The sequence below is a fragment of the Pieris brassicae genome, chromosome 6 (assembly GCF_905147105.1).
Source record: "Pieris brassicae chromosome 6, ilPieBrab1.1, whole genome shotgun sequence".
Taxonomy (NCBI): Eukaryota; Metazoa; Arthropoda; class Insecta; order Lepidoptera; family Pieridae; genus Pieris; species Pieris brassicae.
This window is the reverse complement of record NC_059670.1, coordinates 20,901,437-20,929,089: the sequence shown is the minus strand read 5'-3', so window position 1 is coordinate 20,929,089 and position 27,653 is coordinate 20,901,437. Positions and strand designations below refer to the sequence as shown.

Sequence of the window (27,653 nt, the reverse complement as noted above, 5' to 3'; positions counted from 1 at the left end):
AACTGGATTATTATTTTTATTACATAAATATTATATATGTATGCTAATATCTCATTAAAACAAATACTGCGTATCAGATACGAGTAAAGGTTAACAAAAACATAATAGAAATGTTATTTAGAATGAGATAAGGAAAAACATATTAATATTTTTTTTTTTCAAATATATATTGTCTCGTTATTATTTAAGGAAATAATATTTGAGTTCGGTTTATTTTAATTTATGTTGTTGTAACTAACTTTGTAACATTTCAATTGAAAAATATATGTTGACGTCTTTTAACACGACAAAAAACTTCTGTTGATAAAAAAGGACTGTTTGTCATAAGTATGTTTTACTTATAAAAGTGCTTAATTGTGATGTTTAATAAGCTTAAACTTATAGCCTATTTTATTATTGTAATGATTAGATATTCTTCATGTTCGTAACGTTTTCATTTACGGAAATCAACATAAAAGATTAGAACTAAAGAATAAATTACAATGTTCATTTAGCAGTACTTTAGATGGTATTTTATCGCTTATTTTAATTACTTTAAAATTGCTGAGACAGAAAAATTTTAATTACGCCATTACTGAATATCGAATAATTAAAAATATGTGCTGATTCGTGTGTTTTGCGCAAATAACTATTTGATTTGCTTCGGCATTATCATAATTTTTAGATACGCATATACTATATCTATCGCTCGTTCGTAGATATAATTCGAATTTTCTCTTCCAAGATGTGCATATGTTCTGTTAATATATTAGCGAGGAACTGTGACTTATAAGAACATAAAAGGATGTAAAAAAATATTAAACTGACTGCGGCCTTTCTCGCCTGCCTTGTTTCGATGACGTAAAAAAAAATAATTTATTTTATCTTTATTCCGTAGTAAATGTTTCTATGATATAAAATGCATACACCGATATATGTGTTTACTAGGCTCTAATATATAAAACACATATCTTTGACGTTTTACAAACTTTGTAAGCCAGTAAGACAGATTATTTTAAATAGAATAATTTGATAATAGAAAATGATTTAACATTTTAAGTAACATATACAACATCAAATTAATTACGTTAGAAACATTATAATAACATATTAACATAGGAATTTATATTCAAATAATACTCACATTGGTCAGTTTTGCCGAATCAAAATAACGTCAAGGTCGCGATGATAATTTTATTACACGAGAGCGTAAACGACTATTTGGGACCGCGGCTGGCAGAGCACTGACGTCTAACAACTAACAAGTCAAACATACACATTGGTTGATGTTAGCATTAAGACGCGTTGGAGGCCCGTCGCCACACCCGTTGGAGTATTACGAAACAATGCGAGCGAGAATCGCACCGAGTACATATGCTATTTACAGACTGGCAAGAATTGCCAAGCTTGGTAGGCTATATTACTAACAGATGAGCCTCCTATCTTAGTTTACCAAGACTGATAAATAATCGGTAACTTTGTAAAATATTCGAACGATAAATGTTAGGTTCATACAATAATTTTATACGGGCGTTAGTATATTGGCAAAAATATGGTAGAGCTACTGTTGTAGGTGAGTTGTATTTAATATTTTTAACATTAACTCATATTAACTATTTTGGCTGTTACGAGTTGATTTTAATTGTAAAACTGTCTACATTTAGTGTGCTTTACTAGGTCTACCATATACTTAGTGGTCGTTTGATTTTCTAAACTATGATCATAATACATAATTAAATACGTACCTTATGGCGCATTAAGAAAAATTATCAAAGTAAATTGTTCTATTTAAGTGTAGTTTTTTCTACAAACATAGAATAAGGGGAAAGATAAAATTAAAAAATAAATATCTTATTACGCCAAAGAAAACGCCGTAAACGCCGCGTTTTTTGTTTTTATTATTTTGTTTACCTTATTCACACCGAGGGTTATCTGGAAGCAGATTACCTTGATGAAAGTCTTCCACAGTCCGGTTCACTAGGCATTTTCTCTTGCGAACTATCTTACTGTGGAATTGACTCCCGGTGGTGGTCTTCCCTGAGAGATACGACCTCCATCTATTCAAAGTTAGGGTGTACTACTTCCGCAAATGCCGGCTACGCATCCTCTAAAAATGGGTGTCTATGGGCTGCGATGGACTGACCTTTTGTTCCGTAGACTCTTTTGCCCCATTATATATTTTAAAAAAAGAAACTGCTCTTAGCACTAGCGCATTTAAATCGGGTTTCTTTTATTTTTCACCGATTTTATGTAAATAAATTATAAAGTTTTATTATCACTCCAACTGTCCACGAAGATACATATATATTATATAATCGTGCGATTTGCAGTTGCTGTATTTCGTAAAATTTGCATACATGTTTAATTCAGTAAACGATGTCTTTGGAATATACACCTCCGCTACAAATAAATATAAACTTGAGTCTAATATTTCTCCATAGTAAAAATAATGTAAATAAATTTCATCTTGTAATCATGAAAGCAAAAATTAATAATTTAATTATACTTAACCAAAGTCCACAGCTCTACCAGTCTGGAATCTCTGTTAAATATCTTTTTAAAATTTATTTATTTTACGCCTTAAATTATTTCCCGATCCATTAAGATCTGGTTATCCTCTGTGTTAGTAAATATTTGTAACATTATAAACGCTCATATCTCAGTCAAATGTTAACCAATCTTCAATATTGATATAGTTTTAGATTCGCCGTTCAATTTTCTATCAAACGATATCTAAAAAAAAAAAGGTCACCCAACCTAACCGAACCAAACCTAACCTGTTCGCCATTCAATTTCCTATCTAATGGTGTAATTTGTTTCGAGTAATCGATGTAAACGTTCCAACATTATAAACGCTCATATCTCAGTCAAATGTTAACCAATCTTCAATATTGATATAGTTTTAGATTCGCCGTTCAATTTTCTATCTAACTGTGTTTTTTTTAATAAATCTAAACGTAAAAGTTTTAGTTAGTTAGTTCATTATATACGTATCAGGAACCCTCTCCAGGAACCCTCCCCGGTAAAGGCCTCCAAGGCTTGCCATCTTTCTCTATAACGAGCTATTTGCATCTATTGAGGACCCGCGATGTTTTGATGTCATCATCCCATCGAGCGTAAGGTCTGCCCCTGCACCGTTTACCTGGTGGGCTTCTCCATGCAGTAACTACTTTCGTCCACCTGTGATCTGTAAGGCGCGCTACTTCCACTTCAGTTTTTTGGCGTGGCGTGGCAATGATGCTCAATCATCAATGATGATGCTCTTGTTAAAATTATCACACCATAAATCATCTGAAGACAACTAGACAAATTTCTGTAACATCCAACTACGAGGTATTTAAGGCTTTCCTATATAAATAAAAAACAAGATATGCTGAAATATGCTTTTATCAGTGAAAAATTATAACTATCACACATCAGGCACGTTAATAAATACATTATCGTGAGTAATATTGTTTGTTTTTCACGATTTACGATTTAAATTAATTGGCAGTTAATAAAAAAACAAATATTTTTTTAAATTCAGAACAAAACTATTTCCATAGTCAAGTTAGTCTATAACTTTTGGAAGTGGCTCTATTTATTCTTTTACGAAGTGTAATAAAATAGCAACACTGAACTGCGTTTAGTTAAGAGCCTAAAATTAATTTTACTAAACATTTTAATTTAGCTATAAAATTATTGTAAAACACAACTGCGTCGTAAGATTTGTCCCTTTTCTTCCTACAGGTACAATTAAAAACAATCACTACTATAAATATTTTACTCACCACTATTAAAATAATTGGAATATTTTACAATTAAGATTTACATAACCAATTTAATTTCATAAATTTATTCCTTTTGAAACACTCGTCTTTGAACAATATTTGTGCAAATACCGGTATAGATACCGGCAAACATCTTGAACAAATGTCTCCTTGCCTGTGCAAAAGCGATTTTCAGATATCACTTGGGGGGGGGGGGGGGGAGAGCGACGTGTCGATCGCGTAATTGGTAAATCAGTTGACGTTTGTGTCCCGCGCTGTGCGCTGTGCACTATGCGCAAACTTTCCCCCACTCCCTTGTTTAATGCTCAAGAAGTTTGCCGGTATATGTACATACATTATTTTGATTGAATAATAAAAATATACAAGTCGTATTTATAACCTAATCCTTTAGTAATAGAGCATATAATAATCAAAAGAATTTTAAAAAATCCCTCACAAATTATACCTCATTAATAACTCTATTGGCGAAATCGTATAAAACTCCACAGATTGTCAATAGACAATCAAGCCCCAAAAAATTGATTTTTTCATAGATATATAGAGTGTTATATAATCCATTTAATAATACCACATATTGCCATTGCTCGAACATACAATGACCAAATTGATTCAATCTGTTTTACATATATAAATTATAACTATAAGACCCTAAATCAATTTCAACTTTTGTTATGGACTTAAAGCAGGACAGTTATATCATTAGACAATATGAGAGAAAGAGAGAAATGTATCTTTGAAATATTTCGTTAATTGAATTATTGGTAGAAACTTTTGAATTTCTTAACCTTTGAGTTTTAAATCTCATTCAGTATTCCCCGGAGGTGGCTTTTATCTGTGTTGGATCCATATAGAGGCAGAATTCAGAGGCAGAACTTTCATATATTGTATTGTATGGGAGGCAAACTGGCAGGAGTCTCTCTTGATGATAAGTGATACCGCCGTCCAAGGACGTTTACATTGCCAGAAGGCTTCACAAGTGTGTTGCCGGGAACGGTAACTATATTATTAATAAAGTTTTATCAAGAAAACTGAGATGGTTATAGTACTAAATGTATATATATATCACATTTATACAGAAATATAAATATACTTATACAATATTTAAAAAAGTACCAAAACGCTCTCCACTCTGAAAGCCTGATTTTTCTCTTGTCAAAAATTATTAATTAACAAATATATACTGAGACTATACAGAGCAGATCGTATGAATTGTAATTATATTTTTTTTATAAAAAGTTTCAGTATTAGTTGAAGCGTAAAAATCTAATCATAATTTTAGAGAAAGCGCGTTTCCATAGGTTTTCTAAATGTTGATATGTGGAGTGAATTATATATACCGTATTTGCAATAAGCAAAAACGGTAACAATGATTTCGCTAAATACACATTCTCCAAAAACCTATTAAAATTATTGTACACTACCCTCAAAGTGCGAAATTTCGATCGGAAAATTTTGCCAACTTACCTGTCGATATATTTTATGCACGAAGACAATAAAAAAATATATCTTAAATATCATTGATATATAAGAGATAAAACGGCTGAGACTAACGGTAACATAAACACGATTCGACAACCGTTTAAAACACTTTGATATCTGATATAGGCCAACAGATGTCGCTTAATTAAAAAAAATTCAATCAAAATGTATTACAAGAGAATTGATGGAATTTCTTTTCGTATTATTTCTATACATATACAAGGAACTTTAAAACTTAAATTAAAAAATAACACTTATGTAATAAACTATTTTAGCATTTTAATGCTCCAACAACCTGAAATTAAAAATTAAAATCTATATTAAGAAATCGGCAGAACGTCCTAAGCGTTAATCTACAAGACCTGTGAATTTTTCCGATTTTATACAGTCATAGTTATGACTACATTTTAAATGCATTAATATTTGTTAAGTCATTTTAAACACTTCAGTGGTCCAGTTACGTTAAGTAGTGTTACCTATTTAATATATCACATTAAACACGTCATCAATAACATAAAAATGATAACAATAACTTGTGATAACATCATTTTTTAAAGGCTTAACTTTATTCAATTCCGATTAATTATTTATTGTAACATTTTTTTTTAATACACAACCGGACAGACGTTTGGTCAAAAACCCACCTGATGTGGCTTTTGGAGGATCATGTTGTTTGAAAGGGGATGACGGAATCGGATTGAGCATTCTCCGGAATACAATCTACAGAAGACTGAAAGGCTAGCAACTGAACGACGATGGTCAAGACTGGAGTTGAGGTTCAACGAGCGCATCGTCGTCTATAATTCATTTAGCAGATATCTCAATAGCACCCCAGGCACTCAGATGACATTAGCACCGGCCTTGAGATGAGGTACTCCATTCATGACTTTAGCATGATGAACACGATAAACAATTTCAGTTCCAAAAAGAGCTGATCGTTCCAATTGAGGAATTGAATATTATGACACTATCTGGTGACTGGTTTTTGGAGCCTTGTACAGACAACAAAATATAAACGATTTGAAGACAAATGGTGACTTTCATCCGGATAATACAACCGGCCAGGCTTTAGAAGATAAACCACTCCTTATATGGAAATTGTATTCGTCAATGCCCTCGTTAAACGTAAATTAGTCAATAAAACTCAATTATCAATTTGACGAATACTTAAATGATACTAATCCTTGGGATTGATTTGCTCCTGGGACTGATTGATTATAAAGAGTGGTGGAGAGTTTCTGGCCAATATAGCCAATAATAAATGTAAATTTAGAATCAATCTAACTTTTTTGACGTTCATAAGTGTATACCTATATGAATAAAGTTATTTTGTGTCAATGAAGACTTTTTTCCCTTAAATTGTTTTAACTGGTTATTAAAGATCCTTCCGTCTAATGTGATATATTGAATTTGATCCTACTGTAGATTCACAATATATATGTTTAAGACATGTAAAGAGTTTTGACATACTCGATAGAATTTAATATAAAAAAAATTCAACATAAGGTTATTACGATTTTAGACTTATTAATTTTTCATACAATAAAATTCGAACAATGTATTTAGTACCAAATACGCCCACAGAGCGCTGCTTATAATACTTTAAATAAATAAATATTCTATTTACCTAGGATCAACCCTTTCGACTTTAGGTGAATGCATTTCTCTTCCGGTTGGCGCTGGGAGGTCTACACACGAAGTCTTCAAGTGCATCGACAGCAGGCCCTTGGCGACAAAGCCCCGCCCACAAACGCCACACTTGTATGGTCGAGCGCCGCTGTGGTACCTGGGATATTGGAATATCTTTAAAGGAAGGAAATGACAAGCATAAAGGTTTTGCTGTATTTCTATTTTGACGAGAGCAAATGTCGTGTGAATAAAAATACAATGTTACTTATCTGCTAAAATTGTCAATGGACCTATTTGGCCAACACTTGTAACCATTAAGATTAAGAGCAGAGTTGAATTAACAGCTTCAGCGCTCATCAGTGAGGTCATAAGTTGGATTGGCAGCTGTGTACCAATGGACTTTCTGTCTATGTGCGCATTCAACATTAGCTCGCAGTGAAAGAAGACATCGTAAGAAAACATGGATTTGACACAAAAAGTCGGCGTGGGTCAGGCACATGAGACCGATCACCTACTTGCCTATTACATTAAAACATTATCATGAAACTAATACAGTAATCTAAGGCAAAAAAAAAAGTTTCAGCGCCACAGATTTTTTAAATCATTAATCGTGAATCGAAATAAAATCTAATTTAGCTATTTGCCTTTCTTTTTTATTTTGATTTTCTTTTAAAACCCACCAACCATTTGAAAAGGTAAAAAATGTTTTTATTAGTTACCCGCAACGTTTACTTCCGAACAAATTTTATGAGGGTAGAATTTTTTTTTAAAGTAATGTTATGTGATACCGCCGCCCACAGATACTCACATTGCACTAGGCCTCACAAGTGTATTGCCGGCCTTTTAAGAATTTGTACCGTTTTTTTTTTTTTGAAGAATGTATTGTAAGTTAACTTTGAACTCAAATTTCATACAAAGTTATATATGTTTGGGTATACCTTTCGTGTATGACGAGCGTGGATCGCTGTGAAAACGCTTTTCCACAGTGCGAGCAGACGTAGGGTTTTTCACCGGAGTGCACCCTCTCGTGTAACGTCAGGTTGCATTTCTTTACAAAGCCTTTGCCACAAGTTCTGAAATAAGAAAATTAATTATCAACAAAAATTTAGCATTCCGTCTTTACAAATTAGCATATAATAAGTAATGTGGCTAACAATAGGAAAATAGTTTTCCTATTGTTAGAGAATCTGGAAAGGAGTCGTCAAAGGATTCTGGAAATTGAGACTAAACGTTATGGACGCAAAATATCTTTATTTATATAACAAAGGGCAAACGGGCAGGATGCTCACGAGTGCGTTGCAGATCTTATAAGAATCGGTAAGCTTTTTTTCTTGAAGTACCCTAATACTAAGTGGACAAGGCAGCGGAAGAAGTGTTTCGACTGACAACGAACTGAAGACCGGAGTACGACAGCCTATCATGAGTCATTGAAGAGGCAGCGCAAGGGAGCGTTAATAAGAGCGTTTTCTGCAAAAAATATTATTAACGAGTCCGTTATTTTATTAACGACATATCATGCGAAATGGTATTTTATGTACTTTATTGTTCTCATAAAGTATACAAATATAGTAAGAAAGGAAAAATAAGAGAGAAATAAGAGAGAAGAAAGAGATAAGAACTAGAAAAGAAAGAGAGAAGAAAGAGAGAAGAAAGAGAGCAGAAATAGAGAAGAAAGATAGAAGAAAGAGAGAAGAAACAGAGAAGAAAGATAGAACAAAGAAAGAAGAAATAAAGTGTTTGGTGTACTTTATTGCTCTCATAGAGTACAATTACGTGAATTAACGTAAAATACTTTATTAAGAAGTACGGATGGCGGCCGTTCTTATAAACATAGTAATAACAATAATAACTAAAAATGTATAAATGGAAAATTAAAAATAGTTCCACCAATAAGAACGATTCCCTAAACTTACTTGCAAACATTGGGTTTGTATCCCGTATGAATCCGTATATGAAACTTCAGGTGTTCCCTAGACGTCAGCGACTTCCCGCACACGTTGCACAGGTAATTCCGATCGCCCGTGTGCGATCTCAAATGTCTCCTCAATGAGTTGAGATGCGTAAACGAGCGACTACAGAGCGCACAGCGCAGAGCCAGCTCGCGGGACGAGGCCTCGGGGTGAGTGCTATTGCGATGCGCTAGGAGACATCTAAAACGAAGCGAATCGTGATGGTTATTTAAGAAAACCGTTGTAACACTCATGCAAGAGCCACCACCACCACGTGGTCACCGTGACCACGCACGCTGTGAAGCACGCGAAACGTCGGAAAATTTAAAATTATGCAAACAATTATAAGTTTATAATAATAATACATAGCTTCAATCCGTTTAAAATGTGTTAAAGCTATGTTAACAAAATACAATACTAAACACTAATAATAAAAAAAACTCTTTTTGCAATAAAAATAAATGAACATACGGGACGATCTTTTGACATACCACTTCCTTAGATAGAGAAAACAATAAAAAAATTGTCAAGCGTGCAAAACTTAAAGTAATAAATCAAATCAATTTTGTGACGACATCGTTAAGAACATACCAGTTATATTGACCGAAATCCAAGGTCCCGGCTCAATTCTATGTATGACTAACGGTTTTGACAACAAAATCGAATAAATCGTTTCTTGTGAATTGTGTCAGATTCTACAACAGGCTACCGAAGTGTGTAACTGATCTTACTATTGATTTATTTGAGTAATATTGCAAAAATTAATCATTGTATTGACTATTTCCTGTCATTTGAATGAGCGATCGAGCCGCCATCTTGTCGAGGCGCCAAATTGTCTTTACCTCACTCTGCTCCAGGTCATTTCTGATTCATTCCAATTTGTATCGTGATAGGAAGCAGACATATCACTTCCAAGTTAAACAGTAAATATATTTCTTTATTACGGATACTGTGTGTGTATAATTTTCGTGCCCTAACAAGAATTACAACACTTACGACTAAAAAGTTCAAAAAACGTCATCAAAGGAATCCTAATTAAAAAAGCGTATTATAAAATCCAAGACTATGTTGACGATAAAGATGTATGGCGCTAATTCATCTCTGCATATGCGGCTTCCCTGGCCACTTGCACTGTGCAAGTGTGTGTATCTCATTTTACACTAATAGTAAAAATTCAATTTTCTTTTGCATTGTATAGAATCTCTGTATACCTTGCATTGTATAAACTTCTCAGCCGATTATTACTATTGTAACCGAGTCTTTGTAAGCTAAACCATTGTTGAAAAGAGTGTCCATGGAGTTTCTTGCCGGTTCTTCTCCATGAGACCCACTTTTTGGAACCGTGCAACTACACGTTTCATAAGAGCCTGCAAAGGCCTATTTGAAATAACAACTTTTGATTTTGTTTTTGATTTTGACAGATTTTGACTGTAATAATCTTGTAAACTATTCTATGTTGTGGATGTTCTTTGAAAATCACGGATACCAAGGTCAAAGGGGTCATGACCTCCTGGGATCAACTTTAATTTCATATATTGATGACAATAAATACCAAACATAGACAATAATATTAAATTGGTAGTAATAGCACATAAGCCTTAGAAATTTTTTATATTTATTATTTTATTATTTAAGCCAAAATTTTAACATTATAAAGTTATTAAATAAAATAATTTTATACAGTACATGTCAATCACCTTCCTAGAAGTTATAGATCATTGCCATGTAATCGTTTCAAAGATGGACCATAGACTTAAGGAGGATCTAAAGAGTATTTGGACCATAGATTTGACACCGATTGTAAATAATTGAACTTTGACATTACTTTATGTTATTAATAAGACATTGTAAAAATTTATATGACATTTGGATGCCTATATATGGCTGATTGTTTGGATATTTGTAATTGATCGATCTAACCACTGTACTATCTTGGCAAATAAACGATTTACGTATTATTATTATTGGTTTTAAATGATACTATACCCGTAAGTTACTTAGACAGAATTCTTATATACTTCATTATAACATAGATAATTTATTTCCAAGATATTCTAAGCTAGCTTTTTTATTACCTCATATAAACGAATCCTTCGGGGCAGAGGTCACATACAAATCTCTTAACGGGCTTGCTGGGTTGTTGGTTTGGATTTTCAAATTCTGGTTTGTGTATTAGACCTGAAATAAGAAATTTTAGATTCATAATTATTACTTTATTATTATTAGACAGCCTGCTTAGTGTCTGATCAAAAAAAACTTCAAAATAGTCTTATGGTTTGGTAGTTTGTAAAATTCAGTAAATAAAATACAGTGTAAACTCTATATAACGACACTGAAGAGCATTGTATGGGCTTATAGAGAGTTATCGTTAAATGGAGAGAAGAAAAATCAGAATTAGAAATGAAAAAGTTTATTTCTGACTAATGTCAGAAGTTTTGTTGTATTTTTTACTAATTTTATTCATATCTTGCGATATTGAAGCATCTTGGTGATAAAGGAAGTATTTTTCCAATAATTTAGCTGCTACCAGAGCTTCTTTAATGCTTGGCGGAGGCCGAGGCTCATCCGTCTCATCTTCTTAATCCCTTTATTCTTGAGCTTAGAGAATTCTTTCTTTGTTTTACCATATTCTGGACACGGTAGAGCGACTAAATCCAAAGCGTTTCCCAACATCACTTATCTTCTGTCCCGATTCGATTGCGAGTATCAGCAAAAAATTTTCATCAATACACAGTGATTTTCTTTTAGAAGCCATGTTTACAATTTGAAAGTTGGTGAGCAACTAAGAATATGATTTTTATTTTTATTTATTGGTTTTTAAAAGGTCGCATTAAATTTTATGTTTTTTTGTTAGAATTACAATATAAACTAAAACTATATTTATGATTGTTGCTAAAGTAAGGTATTACTGACATTATGCACAAAACAAATTTCATAGAATAAAGAGAGTGTTGTTTTTTTACAATAACCCAAGTTACAAGTCCTTTACAACTTCGTTTCTGTCACAATGTTTGTCCGCGATGGACTCCTAAACTACTTAACCGATTTTAAATTAAATTGGCACACCGTGAGCAGTCTGGTCCAACTTAAGAGATAGGATAGCTTAGATCTTTAATTATAGTCGCAATTTTGTTTTATTGCAAATTATTTGTCTATAATTAATTGACAGTTACAATTATCTGTTAACTCCAAAAGATTCTAACAGATGTCGATACTTTTCGACTGGATTGAGTAAGTAATCAATAGATGGCACTGCTATGGTAATCCGACAAATTCAATTCAATATCATGATTACCACGTGTTATTGAGGCTAAAGTATAAATTAAATTTATTTTGTAGTAAACGAAATACCGTGAAATTCAATTATTTCTACTTATTGAATTTTTGGTGTTAGCATAGCCAACCACGTGTTACTTAGATCGAAGTGTAAATCAAATTCAAATTATAGTGACGATAATACAGTGAAATTATTCTTTCGTGTCACAGTATTAAAGCTAACTAAAACCACATTAAGGAGAAACGAATTTCGCGGGGGCAGCTACTACATTAATAAGAAATACTTTTTACACCGTCTTAATTAAGGTTTTTTAAGAGTCCAATAGTTTTAGTTCTTATGAATAATCTTTAAAATAACATTAGCACTTACACGTTAAAATCATTTCCTGTACCAAATATTTCCATTTATCAATAAATCATTAAAAAAAAACCGGCATCACAACATATCAGGCCACATAAACCACCGACAATAACGCTGTTGTAGACAAGCTTTGGAATTCTTAGTATTTGGTAATGGGTTCGAGTCCCTGTGCACCAAGAAACACATAAGGTTGCCTTTGACAGAGAAAAATTCTGCCAGTATGTTTGTTGTCTGTGGTAATTGATAATGTGACTAGGGTTGCCTTGATCGTGTTTTGATTAGGCTTATTCAAGATGTTTTTACTTTTATTAAAACAAATGATTAATAGTAATTACCGTGTTTCAATATTTGCTGATGACCCTGAAAAGACTTCTCGCAGAGTGTACATCTGTAAGGTCGTCGGTCTCGTTTCCAATGACGCTGCCAGTGTGTGCGCCATGCTTTCTGATTTCGCACCACCTGGAAGTAAAATTTATTCATATTAACTAATTTATTTAAAAAATTCAACATACATTCAAGTGACGATCACCCAACAATTGATAAAAAAAAATTATCCATCAAAACGTCGTTTTTCAATACAATAAAAAATATCATAAATTCATTTATAAAAATAAAATAAATCCTAACACCTTTTTAGGTCTGGGCCTGAGATTTATGTTTCTGTTTTATGATCATTTGTCAGTTTAAGAGGCAAGTGGGTGATCAGCCTGTGCCTCGGATTTATCTGTGGACAGGGGCATATCACTTTAAGCGATCTTTGCCGGTCGGCCAAGCGTTTAGATGTTAACGTCAATTAAAAAAAAAAAAATTAAAAAGAAATTATCTACAGTAAGGAGGTTTTATTTGCGCTATTCCTGACAATCAAATACTAATCTGTGGCTTCAGTACTGGTACCCAATTCAAATTATTCGACAGTGCTTACAACAGTAATTTAATAAACACTCGTATTTTGAAAATGGTGTATAACTAACAATTCAATATAAAATAATTTTACCATCAAATTTTTCCTTTTTTTTTAATTTCCCCTTTTACTATTTAAAAGGTTGGTTATCTGATTTTTATATGGGTTTATTAGGTCCGTACCGAGCACCAATTATCTTGTGGCATTCAGGGTTATTTGAAAACTGTTAAAAACATTTCCAAGCTTCATTAATAACAAAAACCTTCTGTGCGCTTAAACCCAGAATCATAATTATCAAATCTATGCTCTACTATATGTTCAATACTGACTAATAAATAGTATAGACAAATAAATAATAAATAAAGTTTTATCAGTGATAACTGGCATTTAAATAGGTATGCATAAATATCCTACTAAATTAAAAAAATAAAGATATCTTACTTTCCGACATCTTTCACATCTACCTTCAGCTGGGAATGGTGGAGCTGGTGGAGGCTTCATATCTTGCGTCTGATCAACATGACTCCTGGAAATTTTATTATTTTTGATATAGCAATAACCATTTATTTATTCTCAAAGTTAACGTGTATATAGGAGTTTATATACTTATTCATATTGGTATGTACACATGAATATAAATATGTACAAAAGATTAGATCTACAATTAAATAATATTATTATCTATAAGTTAAACTATTTCATTTATTTCCATAAATCAAATAATAAAATAATGTAAAGTTCTTAATGTGGTCTTGTTCATACTAAAATTATCAAGGAAGTAAGATAAAATGTACCAATATCCCTAAACAACATAACTATATTTATTCTCATAAAAGAATTTCTATCTGTGAAATAAAAGTTCAAAACTTACTTGTAATGTTGAATCATATCACTTTTTGTCTCACACTTAACAAAACAGATACAACAGTAATAAACTTCCTTATCAAAATCCACATTATCAAATCCGTCATCAGATTCATCTTTAACTATTTCTAAATTAATGCTGTCCTTCAAATTCATATCAAAGAATTCTGCGTGCAACATAGAATGGTTTTTCTTTTGTGCAGATTGTACATGGCCATTTCTTTCATTTTCTTCTTTCGGATTTTTATTATTCTTAATCTCTATAAGGAGATTATCATCACTGTCTGAGCCGTTGTGATCAAAACTGTCATCATTTGAATCCGATTCCTGTTTTATAACAATCGGTGACTGCAGTGGTTCAATTTTAACTTTTATCTGAAATTCTTCTTCTGTCTGAGTACTTTGTTCATGCTTTAGATAATCAGTAGTTTTAATCCCTAGTGTATTTCGTACAGGATTTGGTACAGTTATTGCTAACTGCAGGGATAGCATTTTCCTGAGTCTGAAAACCAGTTGTGGAATAAAAATAAGGTATTGTTTCATTAAATAAACATTGTTGTAGGGGAATGTTATTTTACACCATATTTAATATATTTAAGAGAGGTTTCAAATGTATTCTACATTACAGAAAAAAATGCTTCATATATTTTTAATTTAAACTTATTTAAATATTATTACCATAACTTCAAAAAGTGTACTTAAAATTCCATAGTAACTATAAAACATTGAAACAAATTAGCATGATAATGTTTATATTAATATTATTTATAGGTAGTTGTTTTAACGAATAATTTTAAATATTATCTACCGTAAGTACAATGTGTATTGTAATAATTTATGTAGCTAAGGTTACCTGTTTTCGACTTCAATTGTTTCATTACAAAACTGATAGAAATCATTGACTTTGCAGCTACATTTGTCACAAATTTTCTTCGGTAAAGGATCATTTTTGACCACCTAAAATTATATTAAATATATTAAATTCCTAGGCTAAAATACAACAGGGACAAATGATTGCATTAAAGTTATACCTTTATTGGCAAATACATGGACATTTTTGAAAACAACGCCTTTTCTTCGTCAAATATGTAGTTGTTTACAAATTTGGTGGAGCAACAAAGACGACAAATATCGTCCATTGCGAAAATAAACAAGATTTACGAAATCATAAAATATAAAATACTTAGAATGTTTGTACTTGGACTCGAAAGTTTTCGGCCACAGGTTTCTGGTTGTCTTTTCCACAAATTACAAAATGACAGATTGTTGTTGGTGGTTGTGTGTCAGCTATATGTCAAATTAATTATTTGTAAAAGTGTTGCCATATAACAATATTGTAAGAATTTTGAGGAACACCTAAAAAGAAAATGTATATATATATAGTGATCTATACATATATTCTTGTATATTATAGATTAGCAGACAAAAGGGGTGGGCGGTGAAGGCAGGCGCAGACGAGCCCTTGTGCTAACTTTTGATTAATGAACGGACTAATATGCATTGTTCAAAAGTTTACTTCTTGCAATACAGAAAATAAAATTGAAAGTTGGACTTGTATTTTTGAAGTAAACTTGCACGTTTGTTACAGGTAGCATATGGATTTAAGTTGGATTTTTTTGGGTACTTTAATTAAAATGATATGAACCTAGGAAACGGCCAATACTTTCAATAATCATTAACCATACAATGAAACAAAGAATTAATGCAATGCGTTATACAGTCATTTAATGCTGTAAAATACCTAAATTCATTATAAATATACAAATCACACCTAGGAAACAAAATCGAATAAAATTTTCATAATCATACATAGTTAAACATTAAAAGAATTGGCATAATATAACTTCCTTGTGCGAGTTCTTTTGCGATAGGCCGCGATAAATACGTCGACAGCCACTTATCTTTATCGTGCGCCTTCAATAAATAAAGTGTAAAAAAACGAGATAAAACCAAGGTACCTTTGTAGTGGCTGACGTGACTGGTATGAATTTCACTATTTTCTAATCGTTTTTCAATGCAATATAAACGTATAACAAATTCAGAAACCATACATGTAACTAGCCATTTCTTCTTGGACCTGGTCCCTTTTTGCATTACTTATTACATACACATACCTAAATTATTATCATGTTTTCTCCCGGTAATAATCTCCTCTATAAATCCACGTGACCACCTGTTTGCTTTACGCAATTTATTTTTATGCTTGATCAATTAAGGGTCTTAATTCTTGTGTTTTTTCAGAATATAACAACCATTTACTCTTTTGTAACCACCTCGTATGGATTAGCTAGCTTTAAAATAATTATTTATTATAATGAAGACGAGTAAATATCACACTTTTTCTGAGTCCGAACTCAGATGAAAAGAATATTCCTGGACGTCTAAAATTTATTATACAAGGTTTTCTCTATACTATACTAAAAAAATACAACATAATGTTGTCGTGGTATCAGATATTGGGGCATTAAATAAATGTTATACTTATCAATTACACAACAATTATAGAATTATATTCATATAAACATTAATTAGTAATTATTAATAATTTCGTTTATGTACCATAACCGATGTGCGTCTGTTAATTGATTATACCTATTTTATGAACGTGCTAATTCTATTGGCTGATGCTAATTCATGTAGCCTAAGGCCCCAAGTGTCCGAAACATTTTAATTACGCCAAAAACATGGATAATAAACTATGACTCTTAATAAGACTTTTTGAAGTCCAAAAGTATGTTATGTTAGAAACACTGTAAGATGTACGAAAAAAAATATTATTCCAAATTTTGTTTACATTTAATAGTATAGCAGACCTTTATCAGAATTACATGTTAGCTTAAAAGTAATTTGTTATTTAGTACAATTTGTCTTGCACTAGAACGTTTCGTGTGAATTTTATCAGATACCATTTGATAACAGTGAAAAATAGGTACAGGCGTGGCCCCTATCAGCTAGTAACTAGTAGATTATATTCTTTGACACCAATCTTAGCTTTGTATTGAGCTTATATGTTGATCTGGGGTCCAGTACCATTTCTGTGTGGTTTCTGAGCCAACACGATGAACTGTTAATTCATACTATTATTATAAGAACATTAATACTTTATATTTTACGGATATTATAGAAGGATTGTTTTTTGATGCTTTGTTTCGAATGAAAACTTTTACATCAGACACTAAACACGATTTTTAAAAGGCGCTTGTGAGACTTCTGGCAGTACTAGTGTCCATGGGCGGCGGTATGACTTAACATCAAGTGAGCCTCTTGCCCGTCTGCCTCCAGTAAAATTAAAAAAAAACAAAACGATTAAGCGTGTTTTTATTATATTTTACAATGATATTTAGATATATTTCATAGTTTATGTTCGACGAAATTTTAAACACATCTTCAATCACTCTTATCTTTGCGATTGTGTTTATCGTCAATGTTAACACTGAAGATGGATCCAACCAGAAGAAACCACTAAATCGTCTAAGATTTATACAATACCGAGCCTGGAACAATTTATCACTACTTCTGGGCATCTATGTCTGACTGTACTTTTAAAATGTATTGGATTGACCTCCGGGAGTCAGGTTAGCGAACTTTCATTTTTGAATCTCACTCTTACTTCTGCTAACGTAGGTACGTATAAGGAACTATTTTCCTATTTATATATACTAAAATTATAAAGAGGTAGACTTAAGGTAGAGAATATTCTCTGGATCTACTGAACCGAATTTGACACTTACCAATAGAAAGCCACCACAGCCAAACCAAGCTATATTTGTGAGTGTGTAAAAACCTAAATAAAATAAATCATTGGTGCTGCATCTTTTTTAGGTCTGGATCTTAGATTTATGTATCTATTTCATGATCACCTTTTATAACAGGCAAGTAGGTGATCAGCCTCTTGGGTTTGACACAGGTCGTCGACTTTTTGGGTCTAATGCAAGCCGGTTTCCTCACGATTTAACATTTAGATTTAACTGTAATTTCACAGTTCGAGCGAATGTTAAATGCAGGGATGAGAATCGTACGCTGCAGCCAATTCCAAGCAGGCCAGCACTGCTCATAGGTGATATGCTATATTACATTAACCCCAAATATTAACGACTTTTTGTTTAAATGTTTTTTACAAACGATGCCTTAAAGATGTACTTGATGATTCTAGAGAAACATTGTAGAATTTGATAATATAAAAACAAAAAAGTAATATTATATAAAAACAAATCATCCACTGCGTCTACATGTCTGTAAGTTAGTGATAAACTCAAACCTGCACTGAATTTTTTTCTGCAATATCTAGAATGATTCATGAGGATGGTAGTAACAGTGATTCCAATTTGTTTGCTGAAGGGGTCTCGATTTTTTTGTTTATAATTATTTGTAATTTCAGTTTTCCATATGTTTTGGAATGTATTTTCAAGTAATTTCTTACTATAACCTATCATTTAACTTACTTATGTGCCAACTGCCATGTATACTTTTTGAGACCAATGATCCGTAGTTTGTAAAAAGTATTGATAACATATATATGTCTTCGGGGATATATAGAAGAGGGTGGGTCAGATGAACAGCGAAACGCTTTAACATTCTTTATAAATTATAATAAATGAAATGATTACATTCCGTTCTTTAAGTTTCAATAATGCCCTTGAAGCGCTGTTATATAAAATAATTATTTATACAGACAATTATAAGACATTATATATGTAACATTGTTGTCTGGCAATTGTCTTAAATAGTTTAGTTATAGTGATATAATTATAATTACACATTACTTCATTAAACCGAATCCAACTGAGTTTTCCAGTGTAAGTAACTTTTGTTAGATTCAACGATTGAAAATGATGCACTAGGACTTCTAAGTTAATTATCCTCTATAATCATTGTCTTCTCAACGCCCTTCTTCAGGTGCCACTTATAACTAAAGGTTGGCTGTGCAACTTGAATTGCCGGGTATCTTGTGCTAGTCTAAACAGTTGGCAGATGTACCACTCCCTTACGTAACCACGACTTCTTCCTACCATGAATTTTTGGCCGGCATTATAAGCTGCATCAAGTCATATCGTTGATGAAGCAAAACGTGTCCCAGATATACGACATTCTCTAATTTAAATTTTCTTTATGGCAAAGGTTCTAGTTAGAATACAATTCATGTCCATAGTTTACTGTTCTACTAGTCTGGCCACGAGTTAGCATTGCATTGTCATTGAGGTTAGTATACAATTATTAAGTAAAAACTGAGAACTGAGAACTTCTGCTGGCAGATAGTGGGTATTTTTTAGTGGTCCTACGAAATAGGGCAGTCCTATCTAAGATAGATTTATTTATTTTTAACAGGGAAATAATGTATAGCTGGTGGAAGTTAATATATTCTTGCAATTCTATGTACACGTGACTGTGTCCAAATTATTTCCTTAAAATTGATTACATTACAAGGTATTATGTTTCGCTTTGGCTTAAAATAATAAGTGTGTGTTGTATTATTGGTTACAGACGGCCTTTGGGGGTAGCGAGGTCACATACAAATCTATGTTGAGTTCAAAACAACACTGTAGTAACTATAATAGTTAATTTCGCAAGTTTGCGTCATATGCGTCAAAAATACACCAAAAAACAAAGAATATGGTACAGGAGGCAAACGGGCAGTTGGCAGACCTGATGTTAAGTGATACTGCCGCTCATGGACACTCTTAATGTCAGAGAGCTCGCGAATGCGTTGCCGGTCTTTTAAGAATTGGTACGCTCTATTCTTGAAAGACCCTAAATAGAATTGCTTCGGAACTACTTCAGTGGGCAGCTGGTTCCACATATTTTCATTGGAATCAGTAGTTCCTTATATTAACGCAACTGAAATATCATCAAGATCGTTCTAGTGATTTGGACGCAACCCATATACTATGGTCTAGTTATTAAAAAAGAAATAAGATAATGTAGGCTTTTGTTTCAGGTCAAATTTCTAACGAAACTCATTAAAATTGACCCAATAATGTTGAAACGAGTTTTTCTTAATTGTACCAGTAAAAAAAGGACAAAAATGTATTCATCCATCTCTTTTCATCATATAATAGCATACATAGATGAATTAATGTATTAGTAATTTTTGTTAACTAATTCAGTTAAATCCAGATAGTTATTTAATTCAAAATACTAAAAACCAACGTCACAAGAATTACACTTCCAATCCCTTAAGCAATGACGTAAATGTAAGTCTTATAATCTAAGTCCTAAATTAATATCGTGTGTACTACATTTACCCTCAAAAAATGGTCATGGCCAGCTTATCCTACTATGTTAAGCGTCCTTAGGGATTTTATCTAAAGGGCTCAGGAACAAGGCTGACAAAGAAAGACACACCGTCTTTGGTTTCCTACATAGGTCTTTGCGGTAAAATAACTACATAGTCCAGCCATAACTTCTGTTACAAATGAAAATGCATTTTTTTCAACAAAAAAACATGCATATTTATTAAAGTCTAAGAAAAAAATAGAGAATATTCTATTCGAAATACTTTTGGCTTTTGATTTTGATTTAAACCCGCCCCTCCAAGCCATTACTGACGCAGGATAGTGACCACGTTGTGCCTTACCGACCACTTAAGTAGCTTCTTTAGAACTGTGAGCGTACACTTTATCATTTTGCTTATTGTAGTGTGATTTAGGGCATGTCTTGTATATCGACGATGAGCACCGAGCTTCAGGTCTTGTTTTATAATAAACTACAGGTCTAACGGGGATCTTCATTTCTTGCGATAAGATTTTTGCTTCCTAATGAGGTTTCCGAATTCTGGCTTTAATAGCAGCAACCTTTGTAGTTTTAACAGCACGCGGCCGCGTCGATATTTTCTGGTCTTCGACGGACGAAGTGCTCTCGTATCTGTTCATAGTACTATATACGAACATACAGCTGATACCAAGCTTTTGATGTGTCTGGAATATGACGGCTCCATAGCGCAAGGTACAAGGTGATCACTGCAATCCTATTTTCTTCAACACCCCATTTCATATTGTGATTTGCGAATATTTTTGAATGGGGCAAATTCGAAAAAAGTTTTTACAATTATATACGTGTTCCAAATTCAAAATAATTAAAAAGTTGAACAGTATTTATGGCCAGACTAGGTATATCCGCCAACAGAGAGGAAGCGTCAACACTCCCTACCACCAGACACGGAGAACAAATATGCTTTTTATTTGTGGACTGGTAATTGAACCCACACCCAGAATTTAAACTTTCTAAAACGTTTGAACTTTCAACCTACCAATAGCCCATCACGCAGTAATCGATCCAGACCAGAGGTCACTATTATTACAAGACGACTTACCAAGAAACCCGACCCCATATATGACTTCTAATTCAAGCATAAATTGCATATTATGACCCAAAAGTTGTCAGACATACACATGCCCGAAGAACCTTGAAACATTTGATAAACATAAGATGAAAATCGATAGGGAAACTTGCGAGTCAACTTTGTAATTCAGTGAAACGGCACATACGAACTCCGGCTTAACTTTAACCCACATAACAAAGTTCAATGTAAACACAATACAGAAGTTTTCGAAGTTCCAGTTCACGGCCGCGCTGTGCCCCCTATCCCCCTATTTCCCCCCCTTTTCCCCCCGCCCTCGAAGTTATCGCGGCCCCAGATATTACTCCATACCTTTCACTCTTCACCCACTCATAGCCTACGGACAATTTTCGTTTACAGCCATTAATAGATGCTCTATTTCTCGTTTATGTATTGCTTTATATAAAAGTTGATTAATATATATGTTTTATTAGTAATTACTAAGTCTAAAAAACGAGCGAGTGAGTCATAGGTAAACATATTTTCTTGTTATATATTTAAATTGTGACTTAACGTGGATAAAATGTTGTAGTCAAGAAGGTAAATTAAATCCATTATTATTAATAATATACGTCTCAAAAGTACGTATTAATCAACACCACAGAAACCAAACATTATTATTATTATTATGTGGGTTAAGAATAAAGTAAATACTGTATATGTGTGTTTTAAAGATAGACTTACGATATATGGATTTAAAAAACTACAAAAACAAAACATTTTATTTATTCTGATTTTTTTATATAAGATATTGCGTTTTGATAATAGGCCCACGTAATACAATCTTATCTATACATATTCCTGTATTCAATTATTGAAGGTTTGGATGTAGTACAGACCTACTATTTTGAAAATTCTTGTACCAGCAGAAAAACTGCTTATTTCTGATAACAACAACATTTATTGTCATTATAATTTGACTTGTGTTTCTCATACATATACATTTTATAATATCGATAAAGAAATGAAAAACATGGCGTAATGATAAAACCATGAATAAGTAATAAAAAAATATTTATATAAATATTAAATAATACTCTAATATGTCTTAGTAAGGGAAACAATCCAGCGGGCCCATTACTGCTTCTATGATGAAATTATATAGATATGTTAGGCCCTGGCTTTACACTCTCATTAATTCAGTATTACCGTGATGTTGTATAACCTAAAGCTTCCTTTGCCAAATTGACTATTACAAAAGAAAAGAAAAAAGAAGAAGATAAGAAAGTCATTGAGCATTTTCCTATCGCAATCTAGTTTGGGCTGGCCCTAAGAATTAGCGTCGATAAACTCTTCAGCGTAATATTGAAATAATATCGGCTTGAAGAATTAAAATGATTTGAATTACACCTGTATCTGTTCCAGAAAGCACACCTAAACTCTTATCAAATGACACCATTTGATAGGCACCTTATCTGTCATGTCGAAATTCTTCCACGTACACTATTCTAATAATAATACCAAAATTATATATCTCTTAGTAGGAAATTTTATTTTTACACCTTAAAATAGCTGCTTGGTTCTAATTTGTTAGATATGATAATCATAATTCCATTATGATTGAAAGATATGATAACTCAATTATAATCCTCAATATATATTGAAATAAAATTCACGAAAACCAGCTAATATATTTCAACTTGAGTCGACTGAAATTAATAATTAATATTTCAGACCAACACCTAATCCCTATATCACGTAGACGAGAAAATATAATTATCTATTGCCGAGATATAACGTAATAAACGTGTATCTCCATTGTAAACAACTAGTCATAGTGTGGTTCTATGCAGATAGCTGGTGCCATCGGCCCCGGACGGCTGACACCTTCGAGTCCTGAACTTATCAAGGCCTTGCCTATTGGTGGAGTAAAGTGTTTGCGTCCCTGATATCAGCAGTAAAGACCAATCGATTCCACGAACCGTCCAATCTTATCATAATCATGGTGGACGTTTGTACCTCGTGGCAATTCCCTGATATCGTATCTGAAGATATGATCGAGTGTATAAATATGGGACCATCGATTGATCGACTCTCTATCGAAGTTTGAGCTGTGATTAATATTGACTTCAGTGTTCTGAATGGTAATTTCTAGTGTAAATTTTCCGTGTGATTGTAATCAGTCTGTGCTCCATTTTGTTTTATTCTATTTTTATCATCGACACGTAAGTAGCTCGAAAAGTGCCATATACATATTTACGTAATTGCGCCACATGGCACATGTATTTCCTTAATTCATGAATGCCGCTAATAATCACATTTTATGAAAATGAATAGTGGTATTTAGAATAGTCAACGTGACGGGAAAAGAGCTCTTATCTGAACGTACGCCGCACCTTTTCGAGCGGTGATAGCACGCTAGCTACATAACGCGCGCGCGCACTCTGATTATCACACGGAATTAATACACGACCATCACATAATATTTTACATTTAATTATTGTTTGTTGCAGGACACGCGAGTCGACGGATTTTACGGCTACATATCTGAGTTGGACAGGGGATCTTGACAGTTTGCTTAATGCTGCCAGATCTATCTTTCCAGCTCATATGTGAGCCCACATACGTCATGACACATCAGCAGTAGAAGACATGAACAAGAAATTGCGTAAAGGATTAAGTGGAGGTGTGATCTCTTCACTTTTTATGTTTAAAGTGAGATTCAACTCCTCCAACTTAACCCTGAATCGCATTTGCATCTGAACAACGATCTTCTGAAGCTCAATAGTTTGATAAATTATTTATTGTAATAATTACTTATGATTTCATGTGTCACAAGGTTAACTTATGAGTTTTAAAGCTATAAAATATTTATATTGACAAATAAAGATAGTAAAAAATGTTAGTTTCATTATTTCATCGCAATCCTAAAAGAAAAATAAATCACTTTAAATAAAAAATATCTATTACATTTTACTCTACCATTACACTTATCAATAAATCTGCATTAGTCATGATAGTTCTTTACAAAACTCGAGTTATCAGTTGAAATAAATTACTTGAAATTACCGCCTTTGTGATCCTACACAGTAGATGGCGCTGACATCCGCGCATGCGAGTTTTGGGGAACACCCAATCCATTCGAACTAGTGTGAAGCTCGGCACGAATCACAAAAAAAATCACAACAGCCATACAAAAAATGGGCAAAAAAATGTTGGTAACACCGGTGCGCTAAAAAAGCTTGCAAACTTCACGCACGTAACCTGCGCTGGACATCGACTCGCTCGTATCTAACTCAGGGAAAATGTATATTGATTTTTCAAAGAAAACTCAACCGATGTAACAAAACACCGTTCGCGGAGTGTTTATACGCGTATTAAAACGTCGCGGTCGATGTGTTGTATCGCCGAGATGGTGCGACGGTGTATCTCGGCGTGTTTTAAGTGAGATCATAGTGTGTTGCGTCGCTAGGCCGTTTGCCCGGAGCCTGGCTGCGGCCAGGGCCTGGGCGCGCCATGGACGCCGCTGACCCGCTGCGAACGGCTAGGCAGTGAGTATCATGCGCTCTGGATATCCTTGAGCCATTACACAAACGCCCGCGTCGTCAGGCGGTGGATTATTTTGGTCAAAGTAAAATCCATCGAGGTTGCGAAACGTCCCTTGCGTTCATTTCTCGTTATATCGCAAAGTCGCCATTCTCTCGGGCGTGCGGCGTCACGGCCTCCGCATCGTTGCGCCATTTCGGAGCGGTCGGATCGTCCGCGAGCGCTAGGCGAGGACACGGCGGTCGCAGGGCGGCAGGGCGCCGCCGCCGATAGCGATCTCGGCGGCGACCGAGCGTGACTCCTCCGCCTCCGCAGCGCCGCGCCACTCGCCACTGGCGCTCGCCAGTGCTGCGACCGCGTTTACTGCATGAATGGCAATCGGACATTGCCATAAGTCAGTCGTGTTTACAGTTTTTGTCAATACCCAGCCTGTCGCGCCGCCCTTTGTCCATCTTGGGCGGTGGGAGGCCGCCGTTCTTGAGTCGGGCTCGCCTGGCGCTCACGAAACGACCGAGTGAATTATGGCTATGTGCATATAATACGTCGTGCACGATACATACCTAACGTACGCGTATATCTATACTATAGTGCAGCGATGAGCGAAGGCTGTAACTACGTACATAGTTCAAACAAAGCATTTTGCTCACAAATCTATACTGCTAACATGAACGGCTGCTTTTTACGTTCTTTATCAAATTTCGCGTAACATCCTCGCTGTGTTTACATCGAGTCTATAATTAATGTGTTTGAAAACATCTGTGCTTGTCATTTGTTTCAATTAGTGTGCATTTTGAGGTTAGGTCGTGATTTGTGCTGAATTCGCGAATCGTCAAGAAATTGGATACTGCAGTGAGCATAAAAGTGTATGTAAGAACACAAGTTTTATAGATACTTTGTTGATAGTGTGTAAAAAATGTGTTTGCCAAATACAAACTGTGTTACCAAGGACAGTACATAATCTTTGTTTCAACCGTCTATCAAATGCAGCAGTTCCACATTAATTGGTAATTATTTTTCACTATTTTCCAAGGAGTTCAGTGATGCCAAGTTATTCTTTGCCTTGCCATGTTATTCTTTTATGAAAACTGATGCTATTGGTATCTCAGGTGATGTTGTTCTATTGCTTTTGACCCTGACATGATTAACAAGTACTTAGTCAATATTATGATCCTCAAATACAACTATAAATGTATAAACCTTTTTACAAACATGATATACCTCACAATCATAATCAATGGATATTCAAACATCAATACTCGCTTATATAGTCTGATTAAATTTACTTGAGCTAAATTTAACTTCTTTTGTTTAATCATTAGTTTTTTATAAATCTTTACTTTAGCTATAGTAATGATAGCTTTCTGTTATATTTCTGCCTTGTTGATATTTTTAGTATTTGTGCTTATCTCAAATAAGTCACATCTCTAATAAACTATTCAGCAATCTTTTCAACTAAATTGATACTAATTTTCTCTCGAGATTTTCACTTATGATTACATTATTTGGTCTAACTAGCTTTTTTATATACAAAGCTATTGAAACTCTAAGTTATTCTTGTATTCAGCTATGTTTTTATAATTGACTAAATCGTTTGGTTGTAGAAATGACTAACTTTATCATTATGACTGTCTTAAGATAAATCATTTCAATATTTGGTGGACTTTTACAACAGTTTTGTCACTGTAAAAGTACAACCACTCTAAAGTCAAAAACTTTATATACTTAGGTATATTTCAGTGATGGAGACCCCTATTTTGTAATTTGTGCCGATCCTCTGAACCATAAAGAATAATGGTTTAATAAGTAGGTAATTATACTTATAATTCATGGTTGGTAGTGCTGAAACTTAATTGCTTATTTCTATTTATTATAAATATAAATTAAGAATTGCAAGCAGCACTTGTGAACTAGGTCTTGAAAGTTAATTAAAGTCACATTATAGTTTGTTCAAAATTGTGCTAACCCAAAATCTACATGTAATTTTTTTTATTATTGTTGAATGTAATATTTTATAAGCCTTCGTAAAATTAATTAATTTGTAATTTTCAGTATCATATCATGTTTAGATAATTGAATAGTTAGTTTAAATGCGAAGGATTGTGTCATACTTGTATTTCTATTGAAAATATAATGTGTTATGTTTTAATGTAGTTATGTTTGTTCGGTTTTATACACAATTTTCAGTTAAACAAAAATATAAACTTAAGACTGAGTTAAACATGTTTTATGTAATACAGTCTTTAATTACTTCCATGTCAACACTACATAAATAATATGATTAGTTATAACTAATTATGGATTTTTTTATTAAGATTATATTATAACTTTATAACATACATGTTTTTACCACATGTAGAGATTATTCTGCAGCTTTTTTAAATTTGCATATAAGATTAATAATATTTTTTTCCAATATGAATAAATTATTGACTTGAACCTCAGGTTTTTGGGATTTCCATGCTTATGTAACAGCATAGGGTATAGATATGTATGCCTATTTTTAGCCTGTAGTCCTATAATTATTTATGTTATGGTATTTTATGATTCAGTATGTCATTAATATCAATAACTAAAGTTGAATATTTTTAGGTACTTACCCCTATTTATTGTGTTAAGTGTGAAA

The 27,653-nt window shown here is 33.2% G+C and overlaps 3 protein-coding genes across 7 annotated transcripts in view; 1 reads left to right on the top strand and 2 right to left on the bottom strand.

Moving 5' to 3' along the window:
• Positions 1 to 1,331, bottom strand: part of LOC123710807 (hexokinase-2-like) — a 30,738-nt gene extending 29,407 nt beyond the window's left edge. Inside the window, exon 1 of the mRNA XM_045663025.1 lies at positions 1,124 to 1,331. The gene's annotated coding sequence lies outside the window, so the exon portion shown is untranslated. The remainder of the gene's footprint in view (positions 1 to 1,123) is intronic.
• Positions 1,332 to 3,357: 2,026 nt separating this feature from the next.
• Positions 3,358 to 15,465, bottom strand: LOC123711192 (zinc finger protein 239-like). Its single transcript, XM_045663643.1, has 10 exons — positions 15,240 to 15,465; positions 15,062 to 15,165; positions 14,216 to 14,710; positions 13,786 to 13,870; positions 12,779 to 12,902; positions 10,882 to 10,984; positions 8,771 to 9,007; positions 7,796 to 7,930; positions 6,856 to 7,014; positions 3,358 to 5,523 (listed from the first exon to the last, which is right to left on the bottom strand). The coding sequence occupies exons 1-10, from the start codon at positions 15,345 to 15,347 to the stop codon at positions 5,508 to 5,510; spliced, it is 1,566 nt and encodes a 521-aa protein (XP_045519599.1). The 5' UTR covers positions 15,348 to 15,465; the 3' UTR covers positions 3,358 to 5,507.
• Positions 15,466 to 24,724: 9,259 nt separating this feature from the next.
• The window catches only part of LOC123711327 (trithorax group protein osa), a 70,468-nt gene continuing 67,539 nt past the window's right edge, over positions 24,725 to 27,653 (top strand). For 3 of the 5 annotated variants that reach the window (XM_045663852.1, XM_045663849.1, XM_045663848.1), the window contains exon 1: positions 24,725 to 25,035. In XM_045663852.1, the coding sequence (XP_045519808.1) occupies positions 25,001 to 25,035 (35 nt within the window). In that variant the 5' untranslated portion in view covers positions 24,725 to 25,000. Of the gene's footprint in view, positions 25,036 to 25,825; positions 26,035 to 27,653 lie in introns of all 5 variants that reach the window. The other 2 variants (XM_045663851.1, XM_045663850.1) reach the window with 2 other exon arrangements.

What these genes read in the sequence shown, in the direction of transcription:
- LOC123711192 (XM_045663643.1), bottom strand. Translation starts at nt 15,347, where the DNA reads ATGGACGATATTTGTCGTCTTTGTTGCTCCACCAAATTTGTAAACAAC. An exon ending in GATGTGAAAGATGTCGGAAA is followed by an intron (nt 12,903 to 13,785) that starts GTAAGATATCTT and finishes TTTTACTTCCAG; the next exon opens with GTGGTGCGAAATCAGAAAGC. An exon ending in ACGCTCGTCATACACGAAAG is followed by an intron (nt 7,015 to 7,795) that starts GTATACCCAAAC and finishes CCAATATCCCAG; the next exon opens with GTACCACAGCGGCGCTCGAC.